The sequence below is a fragment of the Odocoileus virginianus genome, chromosome 30 (genome assembly GCF_023699985.2).
Source record: "Odocoileus virginianus isolate 20LAN1187 ecotype Illinois chromosome 30, Ovbor_1.2, whole genome shotgun sequence".
In the NCBI taxonomy this organism is placed as follows: domain Eukaryota; kingdom Metazoa; phylum Chordata; class Mammalia; order Artiodactyla; family Cervidae; genus Odocoileus; species Odocoileus virginianus.
This window is the reverse complement of record NC_069703.1, coordinates 42,620,980-42,634,874: the sequence shown is the minus strand read 5'-3', so window position 1 is coordinate 42,634,874 and position 13,895 is coordinate 42,620,980. Positions and strand designations below refer to the sequence as shown.

At 40.3% G+C, this 13,895-nt stretch overlaps 1 protein-coding gene across 3 annotated transcripts; it reads left to right on the top strand.

Annotated features, from left to right (window-relative positions):
- Positions 1 to 566: 566 nt before the first annotated feature.
- ZBTB8OS (zinc finger and BTB domain containing 8 opposite strand) lies at positions 567 to 12,602 on the top strand. 3 transcript variants are annotated; one of them, XM_020896069.2, is made up of 7 exons: positions 567 to 787; positions 7,106 to 7,130; positions 7,406 to 7,527; positions 7,741 to 7,823; positions 9,073 to 9,125; positions 10,561 to 10,597; positions 12,016 to 12,602. In XM_020896069.2, the coding sequence occupies exons 1-7, from the start codon at positions 691 to 693 to the stop codon at positions 12,100 to 12,102; spliced, it is 504 nt and encodes a 167-aa protein (XP_020751728.1). In that variant the 5' UTR covers positions 567 to 690; the 3' UTR covers positions 12,103 to 12,602. The 3 variants fall into 3 exon arrangements, with proteins under 3 accessions (XP_020751728.1, XP_020751737.1, XP_020751735.1); XM_020896076.2 differs by having other exon boundaries at positions 713 to 791; XM_020896078.2 differs by lacking the exon at positions 7,106 to 7,130 and having other exon boundaries at positions 699 to 787.
- The last annotated feature ends 1,293 nt before the right edge of the window (positions 12,603 to 13,895 follow it).

The window sequence follows — 13,895 nt, the reverse complement described above, 5'->3', positions numbered from 1 at the left end:
TGAGGGATGACTCGCGCACCTTCGCGCCAACACCGGCCAATCGGAGTGCGCCGAGCAGCGAGGTGGGCGGGGAAGTCTCGTTCGCAACCTATCCAGACGCGTAGAGTCTCTTGCCGCGGGGCCGAGGCGCGCGCTCCGCCCCTGCCCCCACACGGCCCCGAGACAACTTCCTTCGCTTGCGCGCGCGCGGGTTGGTAAGAGTGAGCCGCCCGAGGTCACGTGAGAGGTTTAGGCCGCACGCTCCTGGGGGGCAGCCATTTTCTTGAAAAGTGTTCAGCTAGCCCTTCAAAGTAGGGCTTTCAGTGAGAAATCTAGGATGTCTTCGGGTCTAGTTGTCCACGCTAGGGATAAACTGGAAAGAAAGGCCTTTATTACACCTCGAGATATCTAATTCAAGTGTTGTCCTATTCCTAGATCCTCCAATATATTTGTTTGTTCCCTTACTTCTTAGGACTATTGATGAAGCACGTCCAGAAAATGGGTCTTTGGACTTTTAAAGAACTCCAAGCGGTGAGACCTAGAACGGAAGTCTTCAGGGATTAAGGTTTAGGGGATTAAGCCCTCCAGGATGGCGTCCTAGCCCTTTAAGGGTGTCTGTCTAGGGGCGGAGTCTTGGGCGGATGTTGGAAGTCCGGGCTGAAGTCCGGCTGATGAAGGGCGGAAGTTGAGTTTGGGTCCAAACCCGCAATCATGGCGCAGGAAGGGGAAGATGTAAGAGATTACAATTTGACTGAGGAGCAGAAGGCGATCAAGGCCAAGTATCCTCCAGTCAGTCGGAAGTACGAGTGTGAGTAGGTGGCTCACTTCTCTCCTTGCGGGAGGGCTCTGGCTTCCTCTTCCACTTTGCCTCATAGGGTGGTTCAGGCATTCCCATTTCGCCCTGTGTGAATGCTCTTCTGAATTAATCCCGGGAAAGCTGAAATGCTGAAGAATAAAGACACCTGGTCTGAGAATCAGGAAACCTGGGCTCCCACATATACAGTATCTTGAACTCTTCTGTATATGCCTAATCACATTTATCTTATGGAAATTTTTGTTGTTTAGTCGCCAAGTCCTGTCAAATTCTGCTACCTCAGGGACTGCTGCTCGCCAGCCCCCTTTCCCCTCATCTCCTGGAATTTGTTCAAATTTATGTCCATTCAGTCGGCGATGCTATGGAACAATCTTATCCTTTGCCGTCCCCGATTTCCTTTTGCCTTCAATTTTCCCATCATCAGTGAAAGTCGCTCAGTCGTGTCGGACTGTTTGTGACCCCATGGATTATACAGTCCATGAAGTTCTCCTGGCCAGAATACTGGAGTGGGTAGCCTTTCACTTCTCCAGGAAATCTTCCGAACCCAGGGATGGACCCCAGGTCTCCCTCAATGCAGGCGGATTCTTTACCAGCTGAGCCAACAGGAAGCATCAGGGTTTTTTCCAGTGAGTTGGCTGTTTGCATCAAGTGGCCAAAGTATTGGAGCTTCAGCTTCAACTATAGTCCTTCCAGTGAATATTCAGGATTAATGTCGTTTAGAATTGACTGGTTTGATCTCCTTGCAGGCCAAGGGACTCCCAAGACCTTCTCCGGCACCACAATTCAAAAGCATCAATTCACCCGCGCTCAGCCTTTATGGTCCAGCGCTCACATCCGTCCGTGTGTGTGCATAGTTGCTCAGTCGTGTCGACTCTTTGCAACCCCATGGACTGTAGCCCACCACGCTCCTCTGTCCATGGGGATTCTCCAGGCAAGAATTCTGGAGTGGGTTGCCATGCCCTCCTCCAGGGGATCTTCCCGACCCAGATTGAACCCAGGTCTCCCACATTGCAGGCGGGTTCTTTATTATCTGAGCCACCAGGAAAGCCCCACATCCGTACAAGACTGCTGGAAAAACTATAGCTTTGTCTACACAGACTTTGGAGGGCGTTTTACTGGTGTATTCATTGTGAAGATAGCTGTGTTTTCAAGTGTTTCATGTATCCACCCCCATCCCCACCAGTCTCCCAACAGTCCTGTAGTTAGAATGTGGCTAGGGTGGAGGACTACTAACTTGGTGTCTTACTTGTATCGTGTGTTGGTAAAAGGGCCTGGTTTTGTAATTTGTAGCTTAGTGACTTTAGGCAAATCACATAACCTCTTTTTGCATTCTGTTCCTTCCTGTGAGGGCTAAATGAGATAATAATAAATGTGAAAATATAGTGCAGACTCTAAAGTTAGTCTATATAAATGTTAAATTGTTAGCCCTAAAGGTGGTTGTGGTTTGGGAGCACAAATTTGGCTCTTATTTCCCCCCTAATGTTCTTTCATTAATTTCACATTGTTCTCTGTATGCTGCTGTTTAGTTGTTAAGTCGTGTCCAACTCTTTGTGACCCCATGGATTACAGCTCACCAGGCTCCTCTGTCCTTGGGTTTCCCAAGGAAAAATACTGGAGTGGGTTGACATTTCCTTCTCTGGGGGATCTTCCCAGCCCAGGTATCAAACCCATGTCTCCTGCTTGGCAGGCAGATTCTCTTATCACTGAGTCACCTGGGAAGGTCCTCTGTATAGAGTACAACTATTTATCATAGCATACTAGGCTCTGTGCTTTCTAGACCCTGCATGTCTCCCTAGCTCATTTTTCTCTTCAGTCAGTTCAATCACTCAGTCAGTTCCAACCCTTTGCGACTTCATGGACTGCAGCACACCAGGCTTCCCTGTCCATCACCAATTCCCGGAACTTGCTCAAACTCATGTCCATCGAGTTGGTAATGCCATCCAACCATCTCATCCTCTGTCGTCCCCTTCTCCTCCTGCCTTCAATCTTTCCTAGTATCAGGGTCTTTTCAAATGAGTCAATTCTTCACATCAGGTAGCCAAAGTATTGGAGTTTCAGCCTCGGCATCAGCCCTTCCAATGAACATTCAGGACTGATTTCCTTTAGGATTGACTGGCTGGATCTCCTTGCAGTCCAAGGGACTCTCAAGTCTTCTCCAGCAACACAGTTCAAAAGCATCAATTCTTTGGTGCTTAGCTTTCTTTATAGTTCAAGTCTCACATCCATACATGACTATTGGAAAAACCATAGCCTTGACTAGACGGACCTTTGTTGGCAAAGTAATGTCTCTGCTTTTTAATATGCTGTCCAGGTTTGTCATAACTTTTCTTCCAAGGAGCAAGCGTCTTTTAATTTCATGGCTGCAGTAACCACCTGCAGTAATTTTGGAGCCCAAGAAAATAAAGTCTGTCATTGTTTCCCCATCTAGTTGCCATGAAGAGATGGGATATGATGCTGTGATCTTTGTTTTTTGAATGTTGAGTTTTAAGCCAACTTTTTCACTCTTCTCTTTCACTTTCATCAAGAGGCTCTTTAGTTCCTCTTCTCTTTCTGCTATAAGAGTGGTGTCTGATATTGATATTTCTCCCAGCAATCTTGAGTCCAGCTTGTGTTTCATCCAGCCTGGCATTTCACATGATGTACTCTGCATATAAGTTAAATAAGTAGGGTGACAGTATAGCCTTGAAGTACTCCTCTCCCAGTTTTGAACCAGTCCATTGTTCCATGTCCGGTTCTAACCATTGCTTCTTGGCCTGCATACAGATTTCTCAGGAGGCAGGTAAGGTGGTCTGGTATTCCCATCATTTTTCTCTTAGTGTTTTAAAAATTACCTATGATTCAAAATTCAAAAAGTATGACAGGACCCTTTAGTCTTGCTTTCTAGATCAGCCAGTCATAACATTTTCATATGTGTACATGCAAAGATGTACTTTAATTTACTCAATTTCTAGTTGGTGGACATTTATATTTGTACTTGTTTGCTATTAGAAATAATGCAGCAGTGAATATACCCGTACATCCAATTTTTGGCACATGTGCAAGTGTATCTGTAGAATAAATTTCCAGAAGTTACATTACTTTGGTAAAGGATATCTGCATTTTTTTCAGTATTTTAAAAAATTGGAGTATAGTTGATGTACTGTGTGTGCTTTGCTCAGTTGCTGAATCATGTCCGCCTCTGCGACACCATGGAATGTAGCCCACTAGGCTCCTCTGTCCATGGGATTCTCCAGGCAAGAATCCTGGAGTGGATTACCGTTTCCTCCTCCAGGGGACCTTCCCGACCCAGGGATCAAACCCTCATCTCCTGGCTCTCCTGCACTGGCAGATGGATTCTTTACCAGTGTGCCAGGTGAAAAGCCCCTAGGTGATTTTCAATGTTGGTTCATTTCTTCTGTACAGTCAAGTGATTCGGTTATACATACATATACATTCTTTTTGATAGCTGCATTTTAAACTTCAATAATTATTGTGAACTCTCTGTCGTTGAAGTTTCACCAGTTTATACTCACTAGCATTGTATGAGTGTGCCTCTTTCCTTACGCCCTGTGATTTCATTCACCATAGTTTACTTCTGTTTGTTTTAGAGTTTTGTGTAAGTGGAGTCACATTGTACACATTCTTTTATATCGATGGTGTCTTCACTGAGTATCACTGATAAATGTTAGACATTAAAGTGGTGAGTGGACTTTATTCAGTAATTATGGACAGCAGGGGAAAGAACTGAGATCCCTTTGGATTTGTGCAGAGGAGATTGGACTTTTTAAAAGAATGAGAGATGGGGGAGAGCAGGGGTTCAGTAGAGACTAGAAATGAAAAATTATAAAAGCTTGGTCAGTGTAAATGTCGTTGGAGCAGCAGTGTTTGCTAGCTGGCAGTTATCAAGTTAGAATTCTCTCCCATGGAGCCTGGGAGTTCTTCCTGATGATTACATTTCAGAGGAATGGGAAAGATACTTCTGAGTTGTAAGAGATAAATATTCACAGTCGTAAGCCCTTTTTAGTGAGTGTTCTGAGAAAGGGAGGTCAAGGACCTATTGTCAGGGATTGTCTTGGAACAAACGATAAATTCTCCTACATTGTAGAGCTTTCTCAGGCAGGCATTGTAATGGTGGGGCCATGATGATCCTAGTTACACAAGCTTAAGCTGCTAGAAGCCATGCTAAAGTTGGTCAGGTCTCTCAGTGCAGGGGGTTTGGATGGAGATATGTGTGTGAGAGTTCTGCAGTTTTCACTTGATGTTTTTGAGACTATTGTTAGTGCATATATCACTAGTTCACGCTTCTTTATTGCTGAGCAGTGTGGCATAGTATTCCTCAGTTTATTTTTCATTCTCTTCACAAACATTGGGTTTTTAATTTGGGGGAATAAAATTGCTGTGAACATTCTGCTATGTCCTTTTGTGGCCACATGCTTTCATTTCTCTAGGATTAAAATTAGTGTTGCTTTCCTTTAACTTGTTTGTCATCTCTGCTAGTCATTGAGCCCATTAGTGTCTAAAATATACTGAAGCCTCAGTAGTATTTTGAGTAAATCAGAGGTGAGCTTAAACCCTGAGTGTCACCAGAAGAAGATGTGTTATGGTGTAAAGGGCACTAAACTGGGAGTCAGAAAATTTCAATTCTAGTCCCAACTCTAATCAGCAGTGTGGTCCTAAACAAGTTATGCAATCTCTCAGGATTTCGAGTTTCTTCTTGTAATTGAAGGATTTCTGTTAAATGATCTCTGAGGTTTCATTCTAGCTTGAATATTCTATGATCCTAAGTAGGAAGAATTGATGGAAGTCAGGGTTAAGAGTGAAGAATAGACTCTGAAATATTAAAATAACAGATCCAATGGTAACTTACTACAGTCACAGTTGTTACTTCCTGGTGTTGCTGTGAGACTATCAGGAAGAAGCTTTTAATACATATTGTGGAGTTTACTTTTCAAAACTATTTTATTGACCAAGGCTGTCATGAGGATTCCTTCAAATGTAAGAAATTAACAAATATAAAACTTGACTCTTGTTAAAAATAAAAGCCTCTTTTATCTGGGATTTGGCTAGCTGTTCATGAAAAGGTGAGACTGGGAAATCTGGAATTTTATATCTTTAATGACTTTCTAGAATTTTGGTCATTGATGAACAGAGGAGACTGGCAGGCTACAGTTTATGGGGTTGCAAAGAGTCAGACATGACTGAGCACTGACACACACAAGTAGATATTAGGAAAGATATTGATTTGTTTTGTTGGGGAATGTAACTAACAGCAGGAAATGGCATTTGTTTATTGAAAAACTATGATGTATTAGTGGAGTAGGAAATGGCAACCCACTCCCTTATTCTTGCCTGGAAAATTCCATGGACAGAGGAGCCTGGTGGGCTACAGTCCATGGGATTGCAAGGAGTCGAACATGACTAGGCACACACATACAAGCATATACACATGCTGTAGTAGACACTTTTTAGATCACCTCAAAGACCATGGCCTTGCTGCCTTCCAGAAACTATCATTCCTTTATTTATTTATTTATTTTTTAGGTTTTTTTAAAAATTTTTATTAGTTGGAGGCTAATTACTTTACAATATTGTAGTGGTTTTTGTCATACATTGATGTGAATTAGCCATGGATTTACATGTATTCCCCATCCCGATCCCCCCTCCCACTTCCTTCTCCACCCAATCCCTCTGGGTCATCCCAGTGCACCAGGCCCGAGCACTTGTCTCATGCATCCAACCTGGGCTGGTGATCTGTTTCACCCTAGATAATGTACATGTTTCAGTGCTGTTCTCTTGAAACATCCCACCCTCGCCTTCTCCCACAGAGTCCAAAAGTCTGTTCTATACATCTGTTGTCTCTTTTTCTGTTTTGCATATAGGGTTACCGTTCCCATCTCATATATTTTTTAGTTTTTTTGGCCTTGCTGCAGGTCATGTGGGATCTTAGTTCCTCAACCAGAGATTGAACCTATGTGTGGAGGCCTAATAACTACTGGACTGCCAGGGAATTCTCATCATTCATTTAAATATAAATCTTGATTTTAAAAGAAATAACCCTTTATCATAAATATGCTAATGTTATATAACTATTCTGTTACTTAATATTAGTTCATTTATTTAATATTAATAGAATATAGCTAAATGCTTGGAAATTTTAAAAAATAACCCGTAACAATGACAACTTTTGTGTAAATGGTTAGTAAAAGGTGGATGGTCAACCCACATTTTCTTGTTCTTCAAGAATGATGTTCTTAATAATAATCTAGAGTCATTTTCTTGTGACTTGCAAGTCAAGTCTAGTTACTTATTAGTGTTTTTTCCTCTCTCCCTCAGATTTGGATCATACAGCCGATGTCCAGTGAGTAGAGCTGGAGTTTATGCCTTTGAAATCATGTGCTTAACATAGGAAGACTGATCTTTTAATCTTGCAGTCCCTAGTTTTAATTTTTCCCCTCTGTTTTGGTTTCTTTAGAACATGAAAATGATGGTTCAAAAGCACCTGGTTTCAGTGTCATTAAATTGATTGAGACCTTTGCTTTTGCATTTACAGTGTTGATTTTACTTTGACTTTGCTGTCGAGTTTTCTGTCTTGCAGTGAATCGTATTACAAAGGGCACGAATGCGTTTCTTTAGGTTACATGCTTGGGGAGACACTCTGGAGGAAGCTTTTGAACAGTGTGCAATGGCCATGTTTGGTTACATGACAGATACTGGGACTGTGGAGCCCCTGCAAACAATAGAAGTAGAAACCCAAGGTAATCAATTTGTTCACAAGGAAGAAATTGTTATACAGGTATTCAGATGCTATATAATTTCAGTATACACTTACAGGAGGTACAACAAAGTTGATTATGAGCTTGTTCCTTCAATGAGCCTAAGAAATTTATTGCACTGTAAAATTCTAACAAGTTTTCAGAGATGAAAATTATTAAACACCATTCTTTATGCTTCTTTCTGACCCTGTGTAGGCGATGACTTACAGTCTCTTCTGTTTCACTTTTTGGATGAGTGGCTTTATAAATTCAGTGCTGATGAATTCTTCATACCCCGGGTAAGCAAGTTTTTCTTTTTTACTAAGCAAATGCATTTTGAGTTCATATTTTAGAATAAAACTAGTGATTTAAAACAGAACATTCTATTTAAAATAGAATACATGATGGAAAATGAAACCATTCAGATATGTAAGATGATGACGTGCAGAAATTATGGTGACCATAGGCTCTTCTTGGTTAACCTGAGTTTGCCTATGTATGTGCCTCTTGTATTTAGATCTCATACACTTGTCACTCACTGTATCTTGAGTCAAAAGAATGCACATACTCTCTTCTCTCTCAGCATGTTTTATGTCGCTCAAGTTTGAACTTTTTAAATGTTCGTCCATAAGTTCCTTTTGTCCCATTTGATATTTAGCAGGTCTACTATGTTGTTACTGTTTAGTCGTTCAGTGGTGTCTGACTTTTCTCTCAAAAAAGTAGCCCACCATGCTCTTCTGTCCGTGGGGTTTCCCAGGCGAGAATACTGGAGTGGGTTGCCATTTCCTTTTCCAGGGGATCTTCCTGACCCAGGGATCAAACCTGTGTCTCTTGCATTGCAGGCTATTCTTTACCCCTGAGCCACTGGCACTTTTAGGGAATTCCCTGGAGGTCCACTGGCTAGGACTCTGTACTTTCACTGCTGATGGCCCCCTAGCTGGGGAACTGAGATTCTGCAAGCTGTGCAGTACAGCCAGAAAAAAAATTAAATGGTGCTTTTGGTTTCCTTAATGTGAAAAAGGAAAAGCTAAATGGAGGTTACTTTTTGCCATCAACCTCCGAAAGAGAACACCTCTCCAACCTCATTGTTTCTAACACACCTGGCCTTCCTTGCTCCATAATTCCTCCATTCACTCCCTTACCAGCTCCACTACATACATTCTTCTAACTGGGTCATTTGTCCTACAGAGTTCAAGAGCCTATAATATCATATAAAAATAGGCTGACAGTTTTATCACCTCTAAATACATAAAGCTGAAAAAACCCCAGAGTGATTGAAATCCTAGGTCATCCTCCACAATGTATCTTACAGAAAAATTCTTGTGACTTATACTTTAAATTGTACATTTTCAAGAATACCTCCCTTGAATAGGTAAGAAAAAGCCATATTTTCTTGAAATACATAGTTTGTTGTTAACATTTTAATTTTCTTTGCTTCAGAGAAGTTGTATGCTATTATCTTGGAAAAGTGATAACCTTGACATGTTTTAGTAGATGGTCTGTTATGAACTTCTATTAAAATTAAAAGAAAACTTTTTTCTTCTTTAGGAAGTCAAAGTACTTAATATCGACCAAAGAAATTTCAAAATACGGTCAATTGGGTAAGTTTTGAAAACCTTTTAAGTTACAGGTCATGTAAAATGTTAAGTTACATTCTTCAGTGTACTCAGCGAGCAGGAAGACAAATAGAAACATTAAATCAGGAGACCAGTTGCATCCCAGTAGGGCTTTGCAGGTTAAGCTTGGTGAACCACCAAGGAGCAAGGGTTCACCTCAGCTTTGGAGGACCAGAAACTTGTCAGAACACAGGTGATTTGGATTGGTAAACAGAATTCCCAATTTGTTGATTTTTAACACAAAAAAATATATCATTGATGGATGGCGCAGATATTTGTGTACAACCTAGCTTGGTGATGAGAAATGCTGATGTATCCTTTGTTATAGATCCTCACACCTAGACTCCATTCAAACCATTTCCTTCTATTAACAAGTTACTTTTTGCGAATTTGCAAATGCTTGATTAGGGCACTTTGATTGGATTTGGTGTTTTCCAAGTTTCTTTAGTCATCTAATGATATCTTTTAGGTTACTTTTACATAAAACTTATCTTTTCCATTTTATGTTGAATTTTTTACATTTCTTTTGTAAAGTTAGATCTTTTATTATCTCCACCTCCCTTTTTTTTTTTTAATGAATAAGAAAACAGAGTTTCCAAGGGTAATTAGCTAATAAATAGTTGAACAGAGTTTTAAAACTTTGCTCTTTCTGGTACTGCTACTTCTTTTACTACTGTGATCTTCAGCCACTTTAGTGTTGAAGGGAGAGAGGATACTAATCTCAAGTTCTAGGAGAGAACCCTTCTAGGGCCTTCCAGGTACACACCATGGCCATTTTTTGAAAAGTCATAAAATACAAACTTAAGTTCAGATCATATTACAGAATCTTGTATTTTGCCTTTATGGTGCTCAGACCTGCTTTCTCCAATGAAGGTATTATTTAATTAGTTCCATAGCCCTGAGAAGAGTGAAAATTTTGAACTTGCTCCTCTATTATAAGCCACTATTCATTAAACAATGTTATTGAGAATCTACCTGTGTACACTGTACTATGACATTATCGACCTTGTTGAAAAGGATATTGTATAAGTTCAGTAGCTATATCTGCTAACCATCAAATTGAAATTTATAGCTCCTTTCTCCCTTCATCCCTTTAGACTTTCTAGTATCTTATGTGTACGTGCTCAGTTGTGTCCGATGGTGATCCGATGGTATAAAGCCTGCCAGGCTCCTTTGTCCATGGAATTTTCCATGTAAAATTACTGGGATGGGTTGCCATTTTGTCCTCTGGGGATCTTCCTGACCCAGGGATCGAACCCACATCTCCTGCATCACCTGCATTGGCAGGTGGTTTCTTTAACACTGAGCCACCTGGGAAGCCCATATCTTAACCACATTTATAAGGCTTATCTTAAAACATAGAAAGAGAGAATAAATGTTAAATCCTGGAAATCTTAATCATGCTTTACTTTTTCTTAAGGTGGGGAGAAGAATTCTCATTGTCCAAGCACCCTCAGGTATGTTTTTAAATCCAGCCATTAAAAATATTTTATTTGACCTTACCATAAAAAAGTCAGTATATGTTACAGTTAACTTACTAGTTCTCATAAGTTGGTATAAACTCCTAAATTTTTCCGAGACTAATATGACCTGTCTGAACATGTTATGTTAAAACCCTGCAATTTCTGATTTGGAAGATTAGGAGTCTGCCTTGGGCTGTAGGATCAGGTTTATTACAGAGTATTTTGGGGCCGAAGAGTCCCTTTCCTTTTCAAGATTTCGTATCTTTCCCAGTAATGAAGGTGTTGGATTGGGTGTTCTCTAAACATCCAATGTTTTGGATACTAGAAAGCCTAAGAAAAAGGTGTTCTCTTTTGTGCTTCTCCAGATTCAGTATTTGCCAATGTATTTGGGTTCACTGTGTCCAATCTGTCTGAACAGGGGTAGGCAGTATTTTTCCTAATGTTTTGTGCTTTGTGGACTGATAACGATAGAAGAGCAACTATTCTACTCATTTATAGTGCGAAACAGCCATGACAACACCTAAATGAATGAATGTGAATGTTTTCTAGTAAAGTGTTTTTTTCATTCCCCTCCCCCGACTGCTATTTATTTATTTATTTATTTATTTATTTCCCTGACTACTATTTAGAAATGTAAAAGTCATTCTTAGTTTGTGGGGCTGTACAAAAATAGGCAGTAGGCCAATTTGACCTTTAATTTGTAGTTTGCTGACCCCTGTGTTTAGGTCACGGAGACTTAAATTCATTGGAGTTGATGGAGAAATCATGTCGTAGCTTCCGTAGCTGTAGTAATGAAGCTTTGTGAAGGAGCCTTGGAGCAGAGAAGCTTAAGAAGAATAGACACCAGTAGAGGTGGAGCATGTAGATTGAAAACAAGTTATTTTTATAATATAAATTACAGCAGCATTTTCTTTTGAATATATTGTGTTTGAGATGCCTATTAGATATCTACATGGAGATACTGGATAACAGTAGGCATTTGTCTGTAGGATGGCTGCCATTCAGAGAAGGGAATAGGCTGAGTTCCCAGGGCCCAGGCTAGATAGTACAGAAGAGGAAGCCTTAAGAAAGAGCCCTGACCCAAACAATAGAAAAGCTTTGTGTTCTTGGATTCAGCCTGTTTGGTAAATGTAAAGGCTGATGCCCAGGGGTCAGACAGCTTCTGGTTCAGGTGCAAACAAGCCAGGACTATTGCATGCTCCATCTCCTAAGTGTGGGTAAGTGCTTTTTCTTCTGTGCACATTTGTCTCTCATTTTTACTGGTTCAGTGGATAATACTATACTCATTTGATAACTGATTGTTTCATATGAGTTTTTCAGAATAACATTAAAAGTTTGCCTTTCTGCCAATTGTTACTAGAGTTAATGGTTCTGATTTCAATGTTTTTTTTTTTCTTTAACCCCAACTTTAGGGAACTGAAGTCAAAGCAATAACATACTCAGCAATGCAGGTCTATAATGAAGAGAAGCCAGAAGTTTTTGTGATCATTGACATTTAAGATACCAAAAAAAAAAAGAGAGAGAGAGAGAGAGATTCCTATGAAGAACTGTTTTTTTCTCTTCCTTTTGACAAGATACCATGATATAAACTCTGCATGGAGAATTTACATATGGAGTTTTGCAGAACAGAAATTTTTTTGACTTAAAGTGTGACTTTCAGAAATGAAAAATCAAGGTACGGCCTTGGTCTTTGTTACCCAAATAATCAAACTTTAAATAATTCTTTAAGTGGCAAGTATGGCTCCTCCTTTGTTAATTCCCCTTTGTAGCAGCAGGTGCATTACACCTTTCCAACGGAATGCAAGTCCTCCAGCCTGGTCCCAAGAACGATTATGGATGTAAGCGCAGCCCGAGAGACACTGAAGCCCCTGTACTCTTACTGAATGCACCTTGGGAAAAATGTAATTTGAGAAATCCTACAACCAGTATTTTGCTTTTCTTCCAATGTGGTTAACACATATACTTTCTATATGTACATTAAAAGAGGTTGTGTTTTGGATTGCTGTGGGACAGAGCCCAATCCTGTACTCTAGTTGGTTTTCTTAGATGAAATAATTATATTTGAACAATTGGAAGGCTTTTCTAGAAACAGTCCTGATTTACTTTCACTTTTTTTTAGCACTGATATATTGACACTTTTTCCCATAAGATAAAACCTGATGCATATACAAATGGGCCCTTCTTTCTAACATACAATTTTATATTAAAGCCAATATATTTATACCGTTAGAGAAAAGGAGAATTTTTTAAAGTTTCTTTGGTTTTTAAAAATTACCTAAGCTCTTCACTTCTAAGACTACAAGAGGCCAGGAAAACAACTTTAAAATGATCTGAACTTTTCGAAGTAGATAACTTTGAAAAAAATCAAACTGCTTTCACTTGACTTGCAACATTATTCCATTCTCTGTTCATGGATTGAGGTATTCTTCCTTGCAAAGTTGCTATTTATTCACATGTTAGTGAGAAAAGTTTACCACTGGGTGGTGTCAAATATTAACAATGTGCTGAACTTGATCTAAAAGAAGCTTGTCTGTGAGCTTTCTAAGTGTTCTGTCTGAGCACCACCTTATTTTTCCCAGGGATTTAGCACAAAGACAAGGGCAAGAGCCTACGGTTTGGATAGTTAGCTCTTCAAGGATCACCGAGGTAGCACTCCTTCACCTTTCTTAGTCTCAGGCTCATTTTGTATGTTTATTGATTGATTGACCTCCCCAAGCAGCTTTCAGGATCTTAGTTCGTTCTAGCTCAAGTCACTTTTCCACGCTGCCTCCCTAACTACTCAGGGTTCAGGGGTCTCTGAACTTATGCTTCTCTACTTAGCTTTAAAGATTTGGGCTTCCAAGTTGGCTCAGTGGTTAAAAAAAAAGTCGCCTGTCAGTGCAGGTGAAGCAGGAAATCTGGGTTTGATCCCTGGGTCGGGAAGATCCCCTGGAGAAGGAAATGGCAACCCACTCCAATATTCTTGCCTGGGAAATCCCAGAGGAGTCTGACGGGCTACAGTCCATGAGGTCACAAAAGAGTCAGACATGGCTTAGTGACTAAACAACAGCAACAAAGATTTGCAGGCTTACTCAGTTTTACTTGTTTAATGTTCACTAGTCTAGATAACACATAATACATGTTACTATTCAGTGGTCAGTGGACTAAGTCTCTTAGAGCGCTATCACTTTAGCAGAGACTGCACATCAGCTGCTTGAACACATCTATAAGAACGCTGGAACTGCTGGTCACAAGCTTCGATTCCTAGCCTTTGTTCTGCTTGACCGTGAGCCTATTTCCTCATCTGTGTATG